General features: G+C 28.8%; 2 protein-coding genes across 2 annotated transcripts; one reads left to right on the top strand and one right to left on the bottom strand.

The window, feature by feature from the left end:
• Positions 1 to 2,007: 2,007 nt before the first annotated feature.
• On the bottom strand, positions 2,008 to 12,258 carry LOC132944837 (U5 small nuclear ribonucleoprotein 200 kDa helicase). The gene is made up of 33 exons (XM_061014358.1): positions 12,030 to 12,258; positions 11,770 to 11,933; positions 11,524 to 11,695; positions 11,247 to 11,442; positions 11,015 to 11,169; positions 10,688 to 10,952; positions 10,284 to 10,622; positions 10,022 to 10,215; positions 9,803 to 9,958; positions 9,522 to 9,692; positions 9,282 to 9,452; positions 9,024 to 9,204; positions 8,851 to 8,966; positions 8,537 to 8,779; positions 8,302 to 8,470; positions 8,025 to 8,242; positions 7,713 to 7,946; positions 7,230 to 7,639; positions 6,941 to 7,162; positions 6,742 to 6,859; positions 6,345 to 6,671; positions 5,234 to 5,353; positions 4,942 to 5,154; positions 4,558 to 4,794; positions 4,282 to 4,484; positions 4,063 to 4,213; positions 3,763 to 3,987; positions 3,564 to 3,651; positions 3,212 to 3,495; positions 2,941 to 3,117; positions 2,624 to 2,866; positions 2,429 to 2,552; positions 2,008 to 2,369 (listed from the first exon to the last, which is right to left on the bottom strand). The coding sequence occupies exons 1-33, from the start codon at positions 12,072 to 12,074 to the stop codon at positions 2,254 to 2,256; spliced, it is 6,447 nt and encodes a 2,148-aa protein (XP_060870341.1). The 5' UTR covers positions 12,075 to 12,258; the 3' UTR covers positions 2,008 to 2,253.
• A 3,948-nt stretch (positions 12,259 to 16,206) lies between these two features.
• LOC132944829 (signal transducer and activator of transcription 5B-like) lies at positions 16,207 to 25,389 on the top strand. The gene is made up of 12 exons (XM_061014346.1): positions 16,207 to 16,648; positions 16,736 to 17,027; positions 17,090 to 17,254; positions 17,331 to 17,445; positions 18,371 to 18,516; positions 18,589 to 18,709; positions 19,237 to 19,472; positions 19,892 to 20,041; positions 20,137 to 20,261; positions 20,663 to 20,821; positions 23,145 to 23,343; positions 24,899 to 25,389. The coding sequence occupies exons 1-12, from the start codon at positions 16,483 to 16,485 to the stop codon at positions 24,984 to 24,986; spliced, it is 1,962 nt and encodes a 653-aa protein (XP_060870329.1). The 5' UTR covers positions 16,207 to 16,482; the 3' UTR covers positions 24,987 to 25,389.
• Positions 25,390 to 25,764: the final 375 nt, after the last annotated feature.

Genomic DNA, 25,764 nt, shown 5'->3' with positions numbered 1-25,764 from the left:
ATATAATCAATTAATACAAAATCCTAACCTAACCATACTAAAATCAGATTAATAAACCAAATTTAACCATTTTTAAATTAGCCTATCTTCTTCCCAGAAATCTAATCTACACACAAACATTCAATTATATATATATATTGACAAAAAATAATAATACAAATCAACAAACATGCCCAATTAACCAATAGAAACTAATATAATATAATACTCTATTATTATTTTAATCTGCAACAATAAACTACATTTTTCATTATTTAGTTTATTTTTTTCTGGACAGATGACATCACTGTTGTATTTTTGACATCCAAATTTCCGGTAGATTTTCCTAAAAATTTCTTTCATAGAAACCTTCTCCAAAATATACTCTTTCGTTTAAAAAAAAAATCATGAAGATCTGATAAGTAGTTCCTAAGTTACCCTGTACAAAGATTTTCATTTCACATTTATATAGTTAGAATATATACCTATATATATATATTGACAAAAAATAATAATACAAATCAACAAACATGCCCGTAACCAATAGCAAGCAATATACAATACACTATTATTATATAGACGTTGTTGTTGTTTTTGCTCATGCCGCCAGGTGTGGCCATTACTCCGGAACCACTTATCAACAGCGTACAAACTTCACAGAAACCATCTACATATCAATCTTAATATGCCTTGAAATTTTTATCAAAATCGGTTAGGTGGATCTTGAGTTATAAAATTTATTCAAAATGTACTTATTTTTATATATTATATAGATAGACAATAGTCATATAGATAATTAATAATATAAGATTTTCAAGTTTAAAAATAATAAAGATACCTAGGTACATAGCAACATGTTTTGTTAAATAAGCATTTAAAGTTCAGTTTTCGACAAATTTCATTAAAATCTCGAAATTTTTTTTATTTTAACTTTTTAATTACAGTAAAAAGTTGTAAAAAGTTTTATTTAATTTAAAGTCTAGTTTTTTACATTCAGAAATCCGTTGTAAATTAAAAAAAAAACCACTAGAAATGTATAAAACAACTTTCGATTCTTGGTATACACCTTTTATGCAGTTATATTGTTAAATATTATATTGATGCGCAAATGATGTACGACCTTTTAAACAGTCGATGCACAAATTATGTAAAAATCGAACGATGCGCAACAAAAAAGGTCAAAATTAACAATATAGTGATGCGCAAACGACAACCGGCGTGCAAAATTATGGATGGGAGGTATACCTATTCAAGTCATGTTCAAATAGTTAATCAAATTTTCAAGATTTGTGGTTCTATTAAAAGAATCAATAATTATAGGGTTTACTGTATAATATAGGTACCTATTAACTTTAATAACTTTACAATGTATTTGAATCGTAAAATATCAATTACACATTGTCATAGTGTAGTAATATTCAAATTTTTCTTTTCGTAACGTCCTGCTACTGCATAGTTTATTTCATAAGAATTATACGGTGTTCAAACCTTTGTAGCGATCATTACATCGTCACCGACATCGTACATTACACCTTAGGCCGAGCGGGGCTAACATGCTGAGGATGAGGAATGCCGAGTTAGGTCGAAACGAATATACAGACTAGGGTTTATCGCACGCGTCGTGGTAATGACCGACCGGAGTCTCTATAGGTAACGCGAGTCGCGAACCTAAAGAGGACGACTCCACGGACGACCAGCTTAACCCACAGTGGATATCTGCACCCACGACACACCACGGCCCGATAACCGTCATGTATTTATTTATAAGTAATACATATTATTTGATATTATAAGATTTGTTATAAACAATAATATTGTAGTAATAATAATACCTAATGTATATAATATCTTACATATACGTTGAGTACTTTGATTTCATACGGTAATCCTGAACTCCAGTTCAAATATCTATAGTCCGAAATGGATATACATTATAAACACCTATTACACATTGGAACATTTTATAGCCTTTCTGGTTCAGTAGTTCTACTAATAATTAAGTAAAAATAAAATAAAATTAGGAAAAATAAAAAAAAAAAACTATTATTTATCAGTTTTATTTTTTAATTTTTTTTCTATCAAATAAATTCAAATGTACAAAACGGAAAATAATAAACAAAAATGTATAAGATGTAGATTATTCATATGGGTACTATATGTAGAAATGAATAATTGTTTCCGTGAAAAATAATTAAAATATTATAAGAACATTTTCTTTCATTGTACAAAGTTGTTCTCTTACAAAAATATTATTTTAAAATTAAGTTCCGATGTTTAATCCGACTCACTTTCGGCAGAATCATAATCGCCAACGTCAATATTCATTTTGTATTCCTGATCACAACCCATGTATGCATCACTCATGAAATACAAAGTATAAGAGTAATTTCCTAAAACAAGGTTTAGTTATAACTTTATCAGCCATGAAAATATTTCAATAATGACTCACCTGGATTGGGTGCTACAAAATCTAATTTCACTTTAGCTTTTTGTTGTAGTGTTAATCTTTTGATTGATAGCAAGGAGTTATTTTTAGGATCTCCTATCACTAACCACCAACCTTCTTCTCTTTTCTATAATAATTAAATATATAATGACAATAAATTGAGTTATTAACTTTGTTTTAATTATATTAAACGCTTACTTGTGGGAAGAAGGGAGCAATAACAGGCCCAACGACTTCATCTTCTCTTTCTAAACTTACAGTGACATTTACACTGGAACCAGCAGATATGCGGTTTTTGTTTGCCACCTCGTAACTTAATTCAATATTAGGATAACGATTACAGAATCTCGCAACATCAGCCATTTCACTGTCGCCAAGCTGCAGTAACTTAATACGGTCTTCATCTTCCAGTTCCATTATGTCGAATACTGTTTCTATACCCTAATATATAACAATACAAATAAGTGTTTTGTGTTCTCAAGTATGTAATATAATTACATGACAATACAATTTACCTTATCTGTACATCTCTTAATAATATCTGATGTAAAATGAGGTAATTGTTTAAGGTAAGAATCTTTAGCCCACATTGCTTGAGTAATCATTTGAGCTAGTTCCATTGCAGCGACAGCTGGTGATAACCAACCGTTAGAACTCAGTACATCAACACATGCTTGAATTAAACGTATTGCCTGTTAAAAAAAGGTGAATGTGCATATTGTATAAGCTGTACCAATAAACAAACTCATGAATAGTAAAAAAAAATAATAATAATATATTAATTACTCTAGCCAATATGACTTCAGTGTCTCCTTGTAATTCTGCGCCTAATTGTAAACGTGACAAATGAGCTTGAAGTAACAAATTAACCTTGACGTGAGGATCGTTGTACCGTATAGATGTTTGACCAGAAGCTGGCTGCAACTTATTTGGTAAACGCTGGGCAAGACTTTTAAGTAATGTATCTTCACGATGTCTTACAGGTATCTTTTCATACTCGGCGGCTGAACTAATAATTTCCAACAGCCCCCGAATTTTGGTTTTATTGTTGAGTGATAATGAAAATAATTCTAAAAAAAGTATTTAGAAAGTGTTCTTTAGAAAAATAGTGACATATATTTAATTTGACCGGCATTACCAATAGTTGTATAGTTGATATAATAATAAGCAGCAATCATGCCCAAATTTAATGGAATACAGTCAATCTCATCTTCAATACTAATACACTAAATACAACATTATACTTTAATATATTTAAATAATATATATTATGACTTTTAAACAAATATAGGCACATAGTATAAATTATAAACCCATTTTAGATTATAGAAGCATACCTTTGATTGATTTAAGTCATTTAATGTGGTCTCAACAAGTTCTGACAGGTAATCAGATAAATGCCTATGTGAAACTCCTTGTAAATTATAATAATTGGCATTTTGTGTAAGTCGCCTATAAAGGAATGTCCAGGTCATATAATCAACTGCATCTTGTTTATTCTCAATGGTTTTTGTCACAATTTCAGCATTGAAGTGATCATGTAATCGATGGTCCAAATGACTCTAATTCATTTAAAAATAGAAAACATGATGATAAGTATACATTATATGCATCAAATTATATAAATATAAACTTACTTCTACTGGTAATGGTTCGTTTAAGAACTTCTTAAAGAAATCTTTTTTTGATGATTGACACATCAGTACACATTTGGAATCATCATCGTCTAATGGTCGATTAGCTCTTCCCACCATTTGAATAACATCAGTAATAGGATAATCTTCATAACTGAAGATAAAAGTTTAAAAAATATATCTAATTCAAAATGTCCAATTTTTCAAAATGTAATTACTTACGCATGTGTTTTTCCATCATAGAACTGTGTATCCATAATAATAACTAAATGAGATGTAATACTCAAAGCCCAACAAAGACTTCTTGTAACAACTACCACTTGAATGGCTCCAGTAAAAAATAGTTGTTGGACCCATCGTTGATCTTGAGAACTAACACCTTCATGTAAATATGCCACTCCTTGAAGTAGAGTCTCTTTCAATGTCTAAACCATATTAGTTCAATAAATTTCAAAAAATGGCAAGCACATTAGTCAATAATTGTTTCTATAATAATACTTTATCAGAAATTTTCTCAACAAATGGCTTGATATCATCTTCTTCAGCATGTATAAAACGGTTGGATTGGTTATCAGCAGCAGTATATGTTAATAGATCGATAGCTGTAAGTCGAGCCTGTTTTCTTGATGGAACGAATATTATTACGGGTTTCTCTAAACTGTACTTTAGTATAGCATTATATGTTGGTTTGCCCATAGCTACTAATCTGGTAGCATTGTGAGTAACATTGTACCCCTAAACAATTTAAATAATCAAAAGATATTTCTTTTTTTATTATTATATACAAATATTATAGTAATAATATACATTAGGATTAAATTATGAACAACTTAAATTTAATTAATTATATTTTGTAATCAATAATTGTATAGTAAGCATTACTTGCACATGAAGTTCTAATGGTACAGGTCTAACACTGGGATGGAAATTGAACGTGGTGGTAGCTGGAGCTCCTAACCATAGTGCTAAATCTCTAGCATCGGCTAATGGAGCTGAAAGAGCAACTACTCGCATTTGTTTTTCAGTTTGAGAAGCGATATAACGCATTCTAGAGCAAACAATTTCTAATACCGGCCCATCTTCACCTCCAATTAACTACAAATATATAAGCCAATTACTATTTAATATTCATAGTAATTACAATAAAAATATTAAATATAGATATTAAAATTACCTGAAGTTCGTCAACAATAAAAAGATTAATGTTTTGGACATTTTTCCTTTGCTTCCATCTACGAGACAATACATCCCACTTCTCTGCAGTTGTCACAATTATTTGTCCTTTAGCTAACAACTATAAACAAAAGCAATTATAAACTAAATCATCACTGATAGAAACAATTCGTATACAACAAAATATAATACTACGAGCACACAAAAATACTAATTGATAATCATATTCAGTAGCGGCTTATATAAAACCGAAGCTGTTTCTATAATATATATAAATAATATTTTATAGGCAGGCATATCTTAACAGAAAATTAAAAAAATATTATAATTTTATTCAAATTGATGAGTACAGTAATCTTTGTGTCTTGTAGAAATTGTTCATTGTTTCAATCATCATGAAGCTAACAGGGATCAACTATTTACGGGTCTATTTACAAATGTAGAATGGTGCTACTAATACAGATACTGAACAGTTTGCACATGATGATTTCAATATATTACCCCACCTATTAACGTTAAACATCATTTTCAAAATGTGTAAAACTTGTTCACAAAAATGTATTAAGCGCCTATTGACTGTGACAGCTAATGGGCAGCGACCACACATAACGGTGCTGATGCTCTTTTTTATGGTATTTACAGATTATGTAATTATAATATAATATATAATTTATTATATTTATCTATAAACCTTATCTATTATAAATACTCATAAATCATAAAAGTATATCTATTAATGTGAATCATAAGTCACCTCTGGTTGTATTTGAATCTTCAAATATTGTTCTATTATCAAATTTATCTAGTATAATACACTTGGATGGTATACTTAGTAAAATTAAGAGTTGAATATTTTAATTTCATGATATTACTTTGTATAGACCAAATGTATTGAATATTAGTAAATGGTGAGTAATAGTGAGATTATAGGCAACAAAATTATGAACCTCACACAATAAAAGTAATGTACATAATAAATATGAAAATTGAATTTTTAATAAAAATAACACTTTTTTGTTTGGAATGTGTTTAAGTATTTACAATAATACAATACATATTATATTAAATAATATTTATTATATATACAATAATATTGAAAGAAATCTACTAACCTTTAAATCTGTACCGATTTCTCCTGTTAACAGTACTACTTTTCTAGCAAGGCCAATTCCAAAAATAACATGCCAGCTAGAATAAATAAGCTCTGCTTGGGATTCTTTAGCTACTAAATAAACACAGCGATGATCTGGATTTTGACTTAGAAGACGATACAGAGCAAACTCAGCTATAGCAGTTTTTCCAGATCCGGTTGGAGCACCAATAAATACATTTTCATCGCTATTATATACAGCATTAAATACTTGTGTCTGAATAGGATTGAATTGATGGAATCTCTCAGCATAAAGTTCCTCAAACACTTTATTACGAAGAGCAGACACCTAAAATGATAATTAATGATAAACCAATAGAATGTTTAATATTATACATCTAAATGAGCATAAAATTTACAGGAAGTGGCTGCAAGTCCAAAAGTTCAGTAGGTGGAACATTTTTTTCTGGAAGTAGCAAATGTCTAAATGAAACAGGTAATTGAGTTTCTGAACCAATCCAACGATCAGAAACAATTCTGTAAGAAAAATATGTCGTATTTGATTAGAAGTTATCTATATTAAATTAGCTGTTAAAATAATTAAAACAAACTGTTTACCGGAGGAAATATTGAGGTGGCAAAGGTTCAAAAACAGGGACAAAAAATTTAAGCATATGTTCATCAGTAGCATATTTTGCTTTTAATAAAAAGAATTCATGATGAAGAACCACTTCGGAATCCACGTCTTCAACCAATACCCAAAATGCTTCAGAATTTCCATGTAACTTTTCATCCCACTGAAAGTCAGGAGTAATTGTCAATTCTACTCTTAATGTAGATCTAAAAACAAGTGAATCAAAATTATTAGTTTTACTATTTTGAGCCAAGTTAAAAGGTTTGTTGTTACCTAGTTACTGGTTGAATATGTGTGGACAATTCTAATTTTGGAAACTGGTGTACATATCTATGAATTGTTTTTCCGAGTTTGGGAACACGAATTAATTCACCAATTTCACTAGGACCAAGATCATATAATCTTTCCCACGGGAAATTCTTTTTTTCAATCTTTCTTACAATTTCTTCGGGCATTTTTCTAAATTGTCTTAAAGGTGACATGCTTTGCCACATACGCCGATCAATCATCTTACAGAGACTAAGGGCTTTATCAGCTAGCTGTGCCCAACCACGATGCAAAACAATTTCAAAAATAGCACGCATTAAACGAGCAGCAGATTGAGTTACAAATACCATATCAGACATCAATGCGAAACCTTCAAGTTTCAACTGAGATATATATGCTTGAAGTAGAATATTTATCTAATTGTTAAATAATATATACATTATTATAATTTTTAATGCACAAAAATTAACTATAACTAAATATTCTTACCTTGGCACTAGGTTCTTCTATACCTTCTTTAATAGGAATTGGTACACGTTCCATTAATTTTTGTAATTCCAATTTCTCTTCATCTCTTACTCCAATATGACGAAATTCTCCCGATAATGAGAATACTCTAAATAATTCAATTTCACTCAATGTTGGTTTTAACAATTGATTATATGTAGCCATTGTGTCATGAGTACAATAGTAATGACTAGCAATACGTCCAAGTTCGGTTACCTGTAATAATTAATATTTGTATATGCACATTTGTAATATCCCACAGTCAGTAAATAAAATAAAAAAATGTATTAGTACCTGAAAATAACCAGACTTTCTGTCATATTTAATGAGATTACTTCTTTCTAATTGTATTGCAGCAGTGTGAATAATATCTGCTCTATGTGTTTCCAATAACGGATCTACTTCCAACTTCTCTGGAGTAATAGTGTATAAAGCAGGAGAGCGCAACATACGAATATACAAATAACTATAACCCAACCATGTTACGGCTTCTTTAACACTTTGTATGGTACCTAACAAACAAAACAATGAGTCTCTATTGTAATTCAAAAATAACATTTTAAATACTAACCAAGTACAATTTCTGCATTTAACATATCTGGCAGTTTTGAAACCATTTGTGATTCAATTGGAAGCTGTTGATTCAATAAAGACAAGTAATATTGAAGTTCACTGTGATTTGTAATAAGTATACCTTCACCTTTTGTATCATATTGAGGACGTCCAGCACGACCCAACATCTAAAAAGAAAATGACTTGTCATAAAAATTTCAAAGTATTGCACACTAAAAATTAAAATATATTACCTGTAAGACATCTAATGCACCGAGTTCTACCCAACGACCTTTTTCTGGACTATAAACTTGAGTGCCTTTAATTATAACAGTATGAGCAGGTAGATTTACTCCCCAAGCCAAAGTTGCTGTAGATATTAATACTTGAATGTGACGATCAGCAAATAAATCTTCAACTAAAGTTCTGTCTACACGGGTCATACCAGCATGATGAATAGCAAAGCCATAGGGAAGCAAATCTCTAAGTTCTTGGTTCTAGAACAAAAAAAATAAATTTTTAATATTGATTATTTGAAAAAATGAAGTGTGAATGTATTTATATTTACTTTGACTTGATCGGCTTCAGTGCGCAAAACTTCCATAGATGCAGATCCTTCACGTAGGAATTGTCCAAGAGTATCTTTTTCCAAACACATATCCCTAATAGCTCTTGCAGTTTTACCTATATATAATTATAAAATACTAAAATGTGGTAACTTAATGAAATTAAGAAAATTACCTGTTTCTTTTCTAGAATGAACAAATACCAAAATCTGATTACGCCCAGCGTGCTCCATAATTTTCTCATAAACAATTTCGTTCATAACTTGGAAACGTTTAACAGCTTTTTTTTCTGTAATACCTATATACTGTTGTTCTAATGGAACTGGTCTGAATGAATTATCAAAATAAAATAGACCCTGAAAGTAAAAATTGAATAATTTATGACCATTTTAAAAAAATAGTTCCAAATATTTTGTTAATTAGATTTACTCACAGTATCAGGATTAACTCTAAGTAATGTTGCAACATCTTGATAATTGGGTAATGTAGCACTAAGTCCAACTAAACGAACATCTTCTTGTATAGTTTCTATATTACGAATTGTCCTGGCCACTAGAGCTTCAAGGACAGGTCCACGTTCATCATGTAATAAATGTATTTCATCCTAAAACAAAAATATTAGCTATAAAATACAATACTATAAAATTAGGCAAAATAATAGGTTTATGCTTACAATAATAATTAGTCTCACTAATGATACAAAAGTTTTTTCACCACCTTTCCTAGTTATAATATCCCATTTTTCTGGAGTACAAACAATTATTTGTGTAGCTTGTATCTGCTCACGCGTTAGTTGATGATCACCAGTTAATTCAGACACTGTAAGATTATAACTACTTAACCTCTGTAAATTAATAAAGACATACAATTATTTCAAAATATAGATGGGTATACATTTTTTATTTTATTAATTTAATGAGAGAATGATAACTATACATTCATTGTGGGTTATACCTTTCCAAAACTTCCAACCATTTCTTGTACCAATGATCTCATGGGAGCTATATAAATGATTTTGAACTCATCAGCATTTATAGTACCATCGCTATTGATATGTTTTCCAATTTCTCTCAGCATACACAATAGGGCAACATTTGTTTTACCAGCACCCTACAAATAAATAATATAATATAAATTATATTTACTGGTTAATTATTTTTAATATATAATTACTGTAGGAGCACAAAGCAACAAATTTTCATCAGATTCTAGAGCACTTTTTTGGAGTCTTGATTGTATTCTATTAAGTGATTTGAAATCTTCAAAAGCAGGTTGAACATACTTTGGTAACTTATCAATGGTAACTAAAGACTCATCTTCATTATAAGGTTTAGGTTTTAATGCAGGCACGTGAACTTCTTCATAACCTTAAAATATAAAAAAAATATTAATTGATAACTGTATAATAAATATTTATCTATCATTTATCAAATACCTTTACGTTGTTTCCTGAATGATCCATCTGGGAGCTGACATCTCTTATTAGACATAAAATGAGATCCTTGAGCAAATATTAAATCATCCAAATCTAAAACTTTTCTGGTACCAGCGACCTGTTGTTTAGGATCACCAGTACTCATGTCATCGTCATCTTCATCAGCTGCACGTCTCTTCTTATTAGCAGCACTTGCACTACTTTCTTTAATATCATCTACCTCTTTAGTATCCATTTGACGTAAAATCTTTGATAAAAATGGATCAGATTCCATTTTTTTACGCAAAGCTGCACGTTCAGACTCACTCTGTGATGATGCCAACAGTGTGCAATACAAAACTAAAAATAAATATGCAAATATATTAAATTATGTTATATCAACTAAATTACTGAAATTCTCATACTCATAAGTCGATTTTTTTTCAATATTTTAATGAAATCAAAACAATCATAGCCAAGTAAGAGCACTAGTTGATTTTCACAATCGCGATCATCGCCAGCATTTTTCAATACAGACAATACTTCTGCTGCTTTAGCTTGAGATGCCATAGCATCACTATAAAACTTAGACAAACTTCGTTGAAGCCAATAAGCATCAATATCCAATGCATGCAAATTTTTTTCTTTTTTGGCTTGTTCAACAGGTTTTTTACCAGAGCGTTTGTCCAGCTAAAAATAGTAACAATGAAGTCTTCAAATGAAATGCAATTAATAACAACAAAATAACTTACATTCTCTGCATGAATAGTAGCATCTAATTTTGATTCTTCACCTTCATCTTCGTGATCATCGCCTTCACGAATTTCACCATACACATCTTCATCATCTTCTTCCTCACTTTCTTCAAATTGAACATTGATCCCGTAAGTTTCGTCAATATTATCTTCTAAACATAAATAAATTACATTTGAAAAATAAACACTTCAATTATAAAATAAATTAAAAATATGAAATATAGTTAACCTGTATTGGCTGTGCCTTTTTCATCAGTTCCAAAATCAGTAATTTTTTTTCCTAAATTAACTAAAAGTGCAAATCGTTCATCAGCTAAAGAACCTAGTAAACTTTCAGTGTCAGATTTCTTCTCCTTATCCTTAAGACGATCGTTTTTTAGTACTGCTAAAACTTCGTCTGCTGCACCACACAAAATATCTCTAGGCTAAAATTGTACAATATATTTATCTTCTAAAATGTAAGGAACTTATGCAATTTAAAGACATTCTAATGGTTAGAATCTAACCTGATCACCAAGTGCTTCCTGTATAAAACTTAATAACACTTCATATGTTTGTCTTGTATCTTGAGTTTTAGGTCTGTACATAATTCCAACCATATCATCAACACCATCTGATAATAGTGTAGTTCCTTTCATTCGAGCAAAATCATATTGCGCTTCGTCACGCTTTTGTCTCCTGAGAAATACAAAATAAAAATGAACGGTAAAAACATACGTACACAACACACTTTTATGAAAAATTGTACTAACTTGGCTTTTCTTTCTTCTGCTTTCACAGGTTTGGTTCTTTGAAAACGATCACCCATCTTTGTACCTTCCAATTTTCCAACCAACGAACATACTTCACCTGTGGCCTCATCGCGGTTACGTCGATCGATGAGTCGCACATCAGCTTGTAATACAAGATTAGAGTTCTAGAATTAATAATAAACAATTCAATGTTAACTGAATCAATAGTATAATATGTTATAACGTTTACGTTTGTTTTAATGTTGGCACTTTTTACTTACCGCTTTGTATTCGTACTGAAGCTGACGGGCAGCTGCGTCAGCCATGATTAATTATTTTCTTTTAATCGTCCAAATGTTTTGGTTACTTTCTAATTGTCAAGCACTAAAATCATTATTAGATAAAAATAAATAGTGTAGAAAAATTAAAACGTTTCTTAACGTTCAAACGCACGACGAACGTATAATAATATCAAAATAGGTATAAAGAATATCAAAGATATGAAACGAACATGACTGCGGCGATCAGAAACGAAATCCGCGTGATTTGTTTATACCGCTTGCCCGCTTATCAATTTTTCAATGATGCCAACTGTGCGTTTTTAATCATTGAACCCTTTCTCTTTTTTTATCACACTGTACAAAAGAGCGGTGATTTGAAATTTAACGATGTCGCCCAGACACAGTATTATTATTGATTAAATATATTATTAAGTATATTTAATCAATGGTATTATGGAGACTAAATATTTATAAAAAATAGATGTTTGTTTGTCTGTCTGTTAGTCAGAGACTCAAAAACTACTGTACCATTTTTAAAAAAACTCATAGTATTTATACCGTATTTTTTCAATCCATATAATATAGGAGGTTGAAGCCTGAAAGGTAGCTCACACATTAATTTAGTTTTAGGCCTTCCTAAAAAATGGTAACTAAATACTTGTCTGATACTCTGATTCATCGAATAGCTCACCAGGCGTCAACATAATCTTATATTTAACCATATGTATTATTTTCATGTAATAGTTAGTTAAATGATTATAATGAATTATAAAAAAAATATATTTTTTAATAACTAAGGAAATTAATGAATTGTTGTATCTTGAATGTGATATATGAGTATAATTATAGAAAGCACCGATACCAGATTTGTATGCATTTGCATATAGCATATTTATTCTGGTTGATCGTATAATAATATGCTGAGTGAGCGCAAAATTAGTTTCATGGCATAATGATTTGAACTACCTATGAAACTTTTAGGTTTTATACTTTGCATATTTCGACATTTATCCATTTTTTTTAATTAAGGGCTTATTTTACGATTTTAGTTGTATATTGCATGTTTCATTTTTTAGTGCATATTTTGGGTTTTGTTTGTTTTTAGGAGTCTACGTCATGGTTTTTTATATCGTTTTGAAAGTAAAAATGATAAAAAAACTACCTATATGAAAATTTGTTGAAAATTTAAAAAAAAATGTAAAGCTAGAATACAATCAGATGAACATTCTATTCGAAGTTATGTAACCCAAATACTAACTTGCCTATTCTGAAGAAACGTGGATTGGTAAAATTGACAGGAACGGTAAATGGAAAAATCCCAAATTTTCAATTACAATTTGGAATTGCTATTCTGATGAGTATAACCTTCCAAAAACCAATAATTCGGTAGAAGGATGACATAATGGTTTTTCATCCATATTAAATGCTTTTCACCCTAACATTTGGACATTTATAAGAGCCCTACAAAAAGAAGAAAAGCTAAACCGTCTGAAAATGGTCCAATATTGCACTGGAGCAGAAACCCCTAGAAAACGAAAGAAATATTATGACACCCCGGTTTTTAGACACTTTTGAAATAATTAGGTACCTATACTATTGTAATTTAGCAAAAAAAAGTTATATTTTTATGTTTCGATTAATAGGTAGGAATATACGGTTTTCCTAAATACATTTTTTTCTTAAAGATTAAAACTAGCCTACAAAATCCGGATATTTTTAGTAGCGTTTCATAATTTTAAATTTATTATTTTAATTAGATACCTATTCAGAAAATAAACGTCTCTTTCGCTCATTTTTGATTGCATATTTTTTTTGTGCATATTTGAACCTTTTAGTGCATGTATTTTAATATAAAATATTTATACATATTTAAGATTTTTTAGAGCATATTTGGTTGGTTTTTAATGCATACAAATCCATCTACTTATGAAGAAGTGAGGAACCTTGTATACTGTTTTTAAGTTTTTTTACTTAAAGAGAAAACAGTTTTAACAATACAAATTTTAAATGAAAAAGTAAAAAAAGTAGTAGATTTCAAATGCATAGCTATTAAGCTCAAAGAGTAAAGTATTAATTACTAAGAACTAACTAGATTCAGTTTTTACCAGAAACAACTTTCAAAGTTGAAAAAATTAAGCATCAAATGGCTATTTATCTAAGATAAATAAAAAACATACATATTGAAATACTGTACCAATATAAATATATAATATACATAATATTGCATCCCTCAGTTCAGCAGAATTTGTATATTATTTAAATTTGAAAAAATACAATATAAAAATAACTGATTTAAAAACTATTTTTGTATTGGTGAAATCGAAAAAAATTAAAACACTCAGAAAGTTGTCTACATTTGTGATAACTATAATTAAGCACAAAATATTATGTTGCAAACAATTAAATATTCTAATCTGTTACCTGAGACTATAGCCGATAAAGGTTAATATGTAATGTAATTATGTTATATGTAAAAATGTTATGCTAATAACACCATTGAGTTATTTAGACCTAATTAGTAACTACCTATCTACCTATAGTTTTAATTTATAGATTGCTGATTAGTACAGTATGGTATTTGGTAAGGTATCACTCAATGCTAATAGCCAAAAAGGTATAACAAATTACAATATTAATATTATATGAGAATATGGCATTCTATATTTAAACATTTTTATCAGTGGCGTACCCGCGTACCTACTAATATAAGAATTATTTCCATGGATCAGTCGTCACATTTTTTAAGGTGCCGTTGGAGAGGTTATAACTTATAATTAATAATAATTATGAGAATTATATATACACATGGAAATAAATAATAATATTATGTCATTTACTCATAATATATGATAATATATTATTACGTATGTTTTAATTGAAACTTAAGAAATTATATTTAAGAGGGCGCTGCACTGCATGCATTCTCACTGTCTTACAAACGCACAACACGGCAAATTGTACAATTTGCAGATCACGTTTAAGTCTGTTAGTTTAAAAATTAGAGTGACTTGACCTCATATACAATTTTAATTAATTATTATCTAGTGAACCTCATAGGTTTTCTTTTAGATTTTAATTTTGAAGTATAAAAAAAACCCTATGAGGTTCACTAAATAATAATATTCTTACTTCTACATTTTATAAGAGGTCAATTCACTCTAAATTTTAACAGAGCTAAATGTGATCTGCTGAGCGTAAAATTTGCAGACAGAGAGAACGCATGCAGACGCCCTTAATAATAATTTATATAATAATATTTCACTTTGGGCCAGTTGATTTATTACCTATTATGCAGTTAGGTATTACCTGGTATTACTTAATTACTTTATTATGTTATAGTTTACCTAGTCATTAAATCTATAATACAAAATTCAACTACCTATCTATTTTTCAGTCTTATCAGAATACGGGCTGGTGTATTTTATAAAAATACCCACTGACCATTTATGAACAAATATCCTCTTAGAATGCAAAAAAAAAATACTTAAAAACAATTATGACATATCACCCTGGTAAATACACCACTGGCAAACAGTGATATTGTGTACACTACCTATAATCTTGTTTTTGTTATGGCTGTATGCGCGATAGGGGTTTTACCAAAAAAGTAAGTGTCCTAGTGAGTAATGACCTCTTAACTTTTAGATAGATCTTCAACATGACAATATTACTCAGCACTGTCTCAACTAAATATTTATTATTATTATTTATTTATTTATAGCAATTTACATTTTTTATTCAATTACATTCTTGAAAGAATAATATGTTATTGATATATGTAATAGTATAACAACAGACTGAATACATCTATAATAGTTTTAATACCAATGCAGAATGCCGAATGGGAAATTATGCATGTGAATGCATTCGTTTTTAGAATTAACGTTCTAAAAATCTAAACTCGAATCACTGATTTATTCAGGAATGACAAATTGAAAAGCGACTAGAGAGTCATATTATTATGACTTACCGATAAGGTATGATTACCGAATATCAATTTTCGGTTATTTTCAACGTAATGTTTACACTGTAGAACCTTCCATGTCATAAACGTTTGTGATTATATAATTATAGATCATACATAGTACCTGTTGGTAACGTTTCTTGTTTTTCGTGTCGTTACAAATAGCTCAAATGTTTATCGGTATTTGGCGGTTACTGCAGTTGAACTGACGTATCGGTGTCGTGTCCTGTTCTAACATGCACTGCCGTTATTATAGTTATTATATTATTATTAATAACGCGTGCACAACCCGTCGTCTATAAATACTGAAATTTAATTATAATAATATTATGATTTGATTGGTAATATTATTAATATTGTGTGGAAAATAATTTCGTAATCCTTGTTTAGACGAAGTTTCGGTATTCATCGGATTTAAAATTTTCATCTTATCGTTTCGTTTTTATTATAAAACTCATATACCTATACCTATACCTATAGTCATTAATTATGGAAGTCAACGTAAAATCATCCCAAGAAACGGAAAACAATAGGATCATGCAACAGATGGAGTTGATCAGTAACCACGCTGAGCGCACGAATGAGATTCGCATGACAATTCAATCAGAAATTGATTCGTTCAATGTTTTGTACTCGGAACGTGCTAAATACACCCGTAAGTCTCGATAATTACGTGAAATTAACGTAAAATTATTGCGTAGGCGCCTGTAATCCATAGATATTAAATATTTTTATGCTCTAGAACAATTGGAATACGTGAAAAGTCAAAGAATAAGCAGCACTACAGTATTACCTGAAATTGAATGTGAATTGATACGAAAAAAAGAATTGCACGAAGGACAATTAAAGGCTAAATCATTAACTCTTAAAAATTCTATTAGTGTTTACATTAACAAACTCAATGAATTAACAAACTTGATCAGTCCCGTGCAAGCTTATATTATTGACAGGTCATTAGTTCAGTGGAAACGTCAACAACAATTTGCTGGCAATGGATATAAATGCATGATGGACATAGACGTCATACAAACTTGGTAGATACTCATTAGTACCTATTTTGTTAAATCAAATTGATTAAATTGATATTTTTTGTTAGGTGTGAGAAATTGTGTGATTTAATATGGATAACTCGTTCACAAGTTAAAGAAGCTGATCGATTCAGAGTTAATTTGAGACAATATTTTGAATTACCACAATCGTGTGAAATGATTAATACATTGCTCAATATGACCACACAGTATCTTTCATCCTTGGTGACAAGGTATAACAATGTTTATAATTTTTCTTTTGAAGTTTTAAATGTTTTATAGTTACAATTTTAACTATTCATTTTTTAGTACTTTTGTTATAATTACGCAACCACCTCAAGTATTGAAAACTAATACAAGATTTTTAGCAGAAGTGCGTCTATTAATTGGTGGAAAACTCAATATTCACAAAACGTCACCCATGGTATGAATTAATTTTAAATATTATGTACCCATTAGACTGGAGGTGAATAATCGGTCCTTGAAAATCATAGTTCGAGTGGCCCTTATTTAGTAACAGACACTTATTTATTTTGAATTTACATTTTTTGATCCACAAGTATGAGTAACAAATACAGATACTCGTTATTATCATTATTCATTAATATTTAAATACATTTTTTTTCAAAACTTTATTATTTAAATGCAAATAATACTCTATGAACAACACATCACATTATATCTAGGTATAAGTACATGAAATATTTAAATAAGAGCAGCAGCCATCTGAAAATTTTCTCATCTTGCCAGAATGTACTGGTATCTATACCTAAATTTACTTTTTTTCATTGAAATTGTACATTTTATAGGTTTTAATAAGTTATTTCAAACTTGTTCACTACTAATACACCCTCATTACACTATCAAACATGTTTATGTTGGAAACATTAGTAAGTACCATTACTTAATATAGGAAAATTAATTAAATCATATTGAATTATTTTTGAACACTGGCTCATCTAAAGAGCACTGATTTGGTTTTTCTTTATTTCAACCAACAAGCTATAGTATTTTTTACTCCCCGGTATATCTCCCCTAATCCTTAACATAATTTTGAGTATGACTGAGCTTTACTATAAGTAAACACTATACAGACAGCAGATTACTTGTAACCAAGATGACCCCCTTTTTTTGCTCATTTTCTTATTAAAATTCTTAAAATATATTTCAACAGTAAAACAATTGTTACTATTCAGCGTATAGTCATTATTTGTGATGATATGCATTAAACATAAAATAGAATAACTTTTTACAAATGTTAAAACATATTTTTGGTTTATATTCCAACAAAAAACACTGTTTCTTAGAATATTAATATTATAAAAATAACATTCATTTTATTGTACTAGGTTAAAGTATCTATAGTTAATGAATCTCAAGTTAACCAAATAATTGGAAGAAACAAACCATATGGTGAATCTTGTGGCGAATTATCAAATTGCATTGGAAAAATGGAGTACCACCCAGTCCGTAGACATTTTTCTACCAACTTGCGGTAAATTAAAATTTTGTAATATTTATTTAACTCATATAAAATAATAATTTTGTACCTATTAATATACAATAGAAGTATGCAACTTAAAAAAATTAAACGTACAGAAAAAAAAGGAACAGATTCTGTTACGGATGAAAAATTTTCAATTTTATTTTCTTCGACATTTTTTATTGGTAATGAACTTCAATTTGAGGTAAGATTTCATTCGACTTATAAGGTTTGGGGTTATTTTTTAAACTAATAATTTATGAATACATTAGTTAGGTATATTATAGTTATGACAATTTAAAATAAAATGAGTTATCAGATAAATATTTATAGCTGGGTTGTATAATTTTCATAAAAATACTATAGTATTTAAGTAATATATATTATTATAACCACTAAATTTAAGTTTTAAATTAATTTAACATTTAGTCTCAATCTTTATAAAAAGTATAATTTTAGTTAGCAACATATTGAAATGTTTCATAACAAAGGATTTTTCAGCAAAGTAAAAAATTCAGAGTTTCAGAACTAACTTTAGACCACTCTTGTTAATTCTTAACAATGATTTATCATAGAGTTTATATTTAAGACACCCATCACAGCAACCTATTCAAGGAGAAGGTACACTCAAATCCTACTATATAGCACAGTGACTTCCCGGGTTTTATCTTAGATTTTAACCAGGTTATATAATATAATATATTAATTATTTTCTTTAAATTGTTGTTTTAGGTATGGAATTTGTCATTACCAGTAGTAGTTATTGTGCATGGAAATCAAGATCCTCATGCTTGGGCTACTGTAATATGGGATAATGCTTTTGCTAAACTTGGGCGAATTCCATTTAATGTTCCTGACAAAGTTCCATGGAGAAGTGTGGCAGAAGCTATAAACATGAAATTTTCTGCAGCTACAGGTCGTGGTCTTTCTGAAGATAGCTTAATATTTTTAGCTGAAAAGGCCTTAAGGTTTGTTAAATAAGTAAATTTAAATACAAAAAAAAAATTATTTTTATATTTATTTCTGAACTCTGGCTCATCCAAAGAGCACTTATTTGATTTTTCTTTATTTCAATCAACTTTCAGCTGTAGTATTTTCACTCCCCAGGATATCCCCAATCCTTTATATAATTTTGAGTATGGCTAAGATCTACTATAAGTTAATACTTAAAGTAGATTACTTGTAACCAAGATGATTTTTTTTGCTTATTTTCTTATTAAAATTCTTATATATTTCAACAGTAACACAATTGTTACTTTTCAGCGTATAGTCATTATTTGTGATAATATTTATTAAACATTAAATAGAATAACTTTTTACAAATTTTAAAATATATATTTGGTTCATATTCCAAAAAAATAAATTTGATTTATAAAAATTTTTTTAGAACACAAAATGTGGATTTCAATCATATGGTTATATCATGGTCACAATTCTGTAAAGAACCGTTGCCACAGAGAAGTTTCACATTTTGGGAATGGTTTTATTCAGTTATGAAATTAATTAGAGAACATCTAAAAGGGCCTTGGATGGATGGGTAATAACCAAAAAATAATATAACTAAATATTAATTATTATATTACTCTGAATACTATAAATACTGAAACATTTTTTAAAAAAAAACTATTATAGAGCTATTATGGGTTTCATAAGAAAGTCTGATGCTGAAAATATGTTAACAAGATATGCAACTGGTACATTTTTACTAAGATTTTCAGATTCAGAATTAGGTGGCCTAACTGTTGCCTGGACTGCATGTATGTTCTATATTAGAGTTAATAATAGGCTTCATCAACGATATCAATATTAATATTGCAAATTTTTTTTTTGGCGGAAATTTATATATCGATAATCGAAATATATCTTACAATATTGAATACTTCGTAATCAAAATTTATTTTTTATTTTTTATTAATGGCCCCCAGCCATTGGGTATTTGGGTCACCGAAAACCAACTGATTTTAACACCAAAGAACTTGTATAGTATATTAAAAATAATTTTTTCAAATAAACGATAATTCGTATATTGATACCTACATTTTTTTTCAATATTGCAAAACAGAGCGATATCGATATTCAAAAATATATCATTGAAGAAGTCTAGTTTAATAATGATTAATGAAAACGTTAAACTAGATTAATTATATATTTTTTTCAGCCAATGACTATGAAGTTTTTAGCTTGCACCCTTTCTCAGCTAAAGATCTATCAATTCGAAACTTGGCAGATAGACTATTAGACTTGACATACCTCACCAAATTGTATCCTGATATTGATAAAGATCTAGCATTTGGAAAATATTACACACAATCACCAAGTATTCATACATTATCTATTTTTAGTATGAATTTGTTTTGTTTATTTTAATAATGAGTAATGACCAATGAGTAATTTTTTTATGTTTCAACTTGTTTTATAATCTCATTTGTATAGAACTTTACATCAGTCATTATTAGGGGTTCAGAAGCTTTAGCACTCGTTTGTATATGTAATTACATTCAATAAAATAAAATATTTTGTTTCTATAAGACAAATTTATACCTAAAAGCCTGATAAAATTACATATACTTTATAAATCAGATTTTAATTCTATAAAATTATAATTAATATATTTGAGTTTATTGGCATTTTTTCTAAGTTACTGTGGAAGTCAAATTATATTGACTGTTTAAATTTCTTAAAAAAGACATTAAAATAAATACTCAAAAAAATATTTTAACACAATTGAAATTGATTTCTTCAATAACCAAGGAGAAAGGTTGATGAACTCTTTTTAAAGAATTGAAATCCAATCATTCTAATAGTAGTAGTTTTGTCTGACTGGTCTAAATTATCATATAATCAATTATATTTCTGTACATTTAACCCATTAGTGCCGGAGTTTTTTTATTTACAATTTTAACCAAAATTTTGTTGAAAATTTATGTATTATATCTCAAAAATGATTGTAATAAATCTATGTTGCCATATGGCAACGCACGGCGTTAATGGGTTAAAGAAAGTAAAAAGTTTTCTGTATGCTGATATAATAATATTTCTTAAGGGGTATGCATACTGACAGTTTCGGAGGAGTTCAATATAGGCAATTTTCTATTAGTGTGCATGTGGGTCGTGTAAATGTGTGTGTAGTTAGTGATCATTAGTGTGAGTGACTGTGTGTAAATAAATAGCAAAGTGCACGAGCACTTAGATGTCAGTAACACAGCATTTTACACTCTATATTACAAATGTGAATTTTAGTGAAACACTGAAACTTAGTTTCGTATTTCCAATAATACAGCTTACTGAGTGACATTACAGTATGAATACCATTATACAAATTGAAGAGAAGAAGTTTATCTAGGCTTGTATAAGAGTCTATTTTTGATATTTTTTTTTCAAAGTCCAATATTTAACTCTAAAACTTGTGATATTTTACTTTTTCAATTTGAATTATTGAGTTTAGTAATTAAAATATTTAAAATTGACTGTTTATACAGACATAAATTAACTTCTCTTCTACAATATTGATAATAGGTATATTTACTCTCAAACCGCTCAATAAACCATATTATTGGAAGTACAAAAATAAATGCTCATAGAATTTTTCAATGCTATTCATACCCCTTAAAACTAACACGTGTTGATTGCAAAAATCTACAAGATGATTACACGACTGATGAACTAGACATTTTCAGTCATTGGGTTAACATCGGCTTAACTCTCAAATTGAATAAGTGTCAACTAATCTTTTTCTCCAAATCTCGTTCACCTATAGTTCACTTCTATTTTATAAACAATCTTCAACACCATTACTTCTACAGTAAAAGATCTTGGGATATACTATTTTTCCTTTCTTTCGTTTATAATCACATCATCTTATTACCATTAATAGAGCATTTTAAGTTCTAGTATTCATTAAACATAACTAAAAATCTATTATCTGCCCATTATATCTCTGTATTTTGTAATTTTCACTTGTCAGACTTCCAAATATGGTGTTATTGTTTGTTACATTTTCCTTGCAAAAGATTTACACTGCTTCAAAATAGATTCTTAGCTTTTTCTTCTTTCATTCTCAATACCTCGGTAATCTACCTAACCTATCTACTAAGTTCTCTATATCCAAACTATCCTTATAAAGCTGACCAATAGTTCATATATTCCCTTTTAATGAGTTTCTGGATGTTCCAGATATTTTTGGAAAAGAGCATCTTTAAGAATTCCCTCTTATTTTACACTACCTTGTATGGCCATAACCACCCTCTTCACCCCATAGTATATATACTTCCTGATAACTGTATTTTTAAACTAATATTATGTTCACACTGTGTTATTAGATTTAGATTTTAATTGTATTAGTTTCTTTTTGTAACTGCTGTTTAACATTTATATTACAGTCGAATCGCGATAACTCGAAGTTGAAGGGATATAAAAATTTACTTTGAGATATCTAACTAATTTAAGGTGGACAATTTTCTAGGGGAATAAAATACAAATCAATTTGTCAAATTTTTCGTGTTATCAAGGTTTGAGTTATTACGACTCGACTGTATAATAAAATAAATAAATAATTATGCAACCTTCCAGTCTTAAGTATTATAAGTTATAAGTTCTATTTTTAATTATTGAAAAATTCACTATTTTTTTATTCTTCACAGATATTAGCACACCTGTTTCAAATAATGGATATGTAAAACCATTATTAGTTACACATGTTCCTGGATGGAGTGGACCTGGTGCCAATGGACAAGGAATGAATAGTTATCCTAACACACCACAGGACAACATGTTTTATGAAAACAGCCTGGGGAATTACAGCACTAAAGAAACATCAGAGTATAGTGAACCAGAGAATAAGTAAGATATATATTTTAAATTACTGTATATTAAATTTTAGCTTGCATCAAAGGTTTGTTGTTTGTATATATAAGTGGTAATAAAAATTTGCAATAATTAATTTTAAACTATAAATAAAGTTATATTCTTATATTTTTAATTTTAAGTAATTATTAATTACCAATTTCAATAATAATTTGAACTCTACAAATAAATAAATAAATTGGGTATGATATTATGCCTATCTTCTACTATAAAACATCAGTACCGGCTTCTATAATATTCAAATAAAGGTTCTGGTTCTAGAACTTGTTTTTTCGGAGTGGTTCTAGTCCTTGATATGTTCATTATTATTTCTCACCAATATTTATCAATTCAAAATGTATCTTTACCAGTTTTTCACTCAGTGTTGGCCTGGCCATGTCTGCAAACGCGACCAGGACTCTTCCAATTTTTTTTTTAATGTTTTACATTTGTTATTTACTTGGCGTATTCCTGGTCCTTAAAGAGAGTAGGAAGTATTTTATCAAAATATTTAACTGTGGGTAATTGTGAGGCACAATTTTTCTTTACAGAGCTCAAGGCCATTCACTACACTATGGGGCCCGTTAAAAAACTGATCTATGGGCCTTTGGTGTGCCAAGCCGACATTGATTTCATTATATTATTTATTTTTTTATATTTGCTCATTGAATATTTTGACTATGGTACCCTTTACCAATAAATAGAAAAAAATAATTGTTGTGTAAGGAATTGTTTTTGTTTAGAATATTAACACGGGCTAGAAACTGTACGCCACAACACTCATAGCATGGCTATCGTTATTCAATATTCAATAACATATTTTATAATCAGAAGACTATTTCTTCTATAAAACAACTGCAGTATGTAATTAATCGTTCATGTATATGAACCATATAGCCAAATGGTTAGTTGTTCCCACTAGGATTTTGGAAAGGTCCAAATATTATTTTTGAAAATTTCTTCCAGGCCACATGCAGTGAATAAATTTAAATTTGCGCATATTGCATAATATTGACTGAAGGCCAACCCCCCCCCCCCCCTCTGGACCCGGGTGTAAATTTCCTGGTTACATTTTGAATAATAATAATTATTATTAAGAGGATGTTGCACCCGCATGCACTGTCTCCGTCTTAGAAACCCGTAACATGGCATATTATACGTTCTGAATAATACATTTAACTCTGTTATGATTAATATTGGAGCGAATTGACATATTATCAAATTTAGAAGTAAGTATAGTATAGTATCTAGTGAACCTCATAGATTTTTTAAATATATTAATTAAGCAAGTTTTGAGTATTTTAAAATTGTAAATTATTTTTGCATTTTAAAATAACTCATAACTTGCATTAAATTTAAAATCTAAAAAAAAAACCTTAAAGGTTCACTAGACACTAAGTATACTATTACTTCTAAATTTTATAATAGGTCAATTCACTTTTATATTAAACATACCCGAGTTAAATAGATTATTCAGAACGTACAATTTGGCGAAAGAAAAAATATAATCAATTATTTATTTGACTGTAAAAATAATGTTTTGTTTGTTTAGTATGGCTGCATTTGGCAATTATTCCTTAGAAATGGAGTTTTCTTCAAGCTTAGATGACATGTCGCAAACAGATGGATCGTTTTTTTAAAGTAATTTAAATTGGTAATATGCTATCTTATAGTGTAGGTTTTTGTGTCTATTTTTATTCCATATCATAATAATTTAGGTGTATGCTAATATCAAACTTTTATCATCTTTTCTTATTATTATTTTTTCTATACAATATTTTAAATGTTGACATACATACTCAATAGTTATGTAAATTTCATTTAATTTGAGTACTCGTAACTCGTATAGTAGTTATTCCAGTACACATATAGTTCTATTATTATTTATTGCCATGAGCTTATTATTCATTATTATTTTATTATGGATTAGTTATTATATTTGTAGATAAAAAAAAAACAATTTTTGTGATCAAGTTTAGATAACTGTTTCGCTGTTGTTTTTTATTATTATTGTAATTAGTACATTGTGTGTTTATGATATGTTTAAATATTATTCCACCAATATAATAAACATTCTTCATTTTATATATTGTATAAAATGTTCTTGATTTTAAAAAATTATTATTTTGTGTTTATTAATTATCTAAGATTGTCATTTATGAATGCATAGTTTTAAAACCTATGTATAAGTGAAAAAAAAAAGATAATGAAACAATGAAATCCCAATGTTGGACAGGTTAAAGTAGTCTCACGTTTGACCACGATGTAGGCTGATGAGAAAATAACTGCTTTTATAGAATGATTTTTCCACCATATGAGTTTGGTATCCGCTTATATGCTTAGTCTTCATGCGTGTTACAAACCAAATTTAAAGGTAAATATATTATTTAGAGCCCATATATGATTTTAATTTTAAAA

Source organism: Metopolophium dirhodum, chromosome 5, assembly GCF_019925205.1.
Source record: "Metopolophium dirhodum isolate CAU chromosome 5, ASM1992520v1, whole genome shotgun sequence".
NCBI lineage: Eukaryota > Metazoa > Arthropoda > Insecta > Hemiptera > Aphididae > Metopolophium > Metopolophium dirhodum.
The sequence above is the reverse complement of the archived record's forward strand: the minus strand, read 5'-3'. Positions and strand labels throughout refer to the sequence as shown.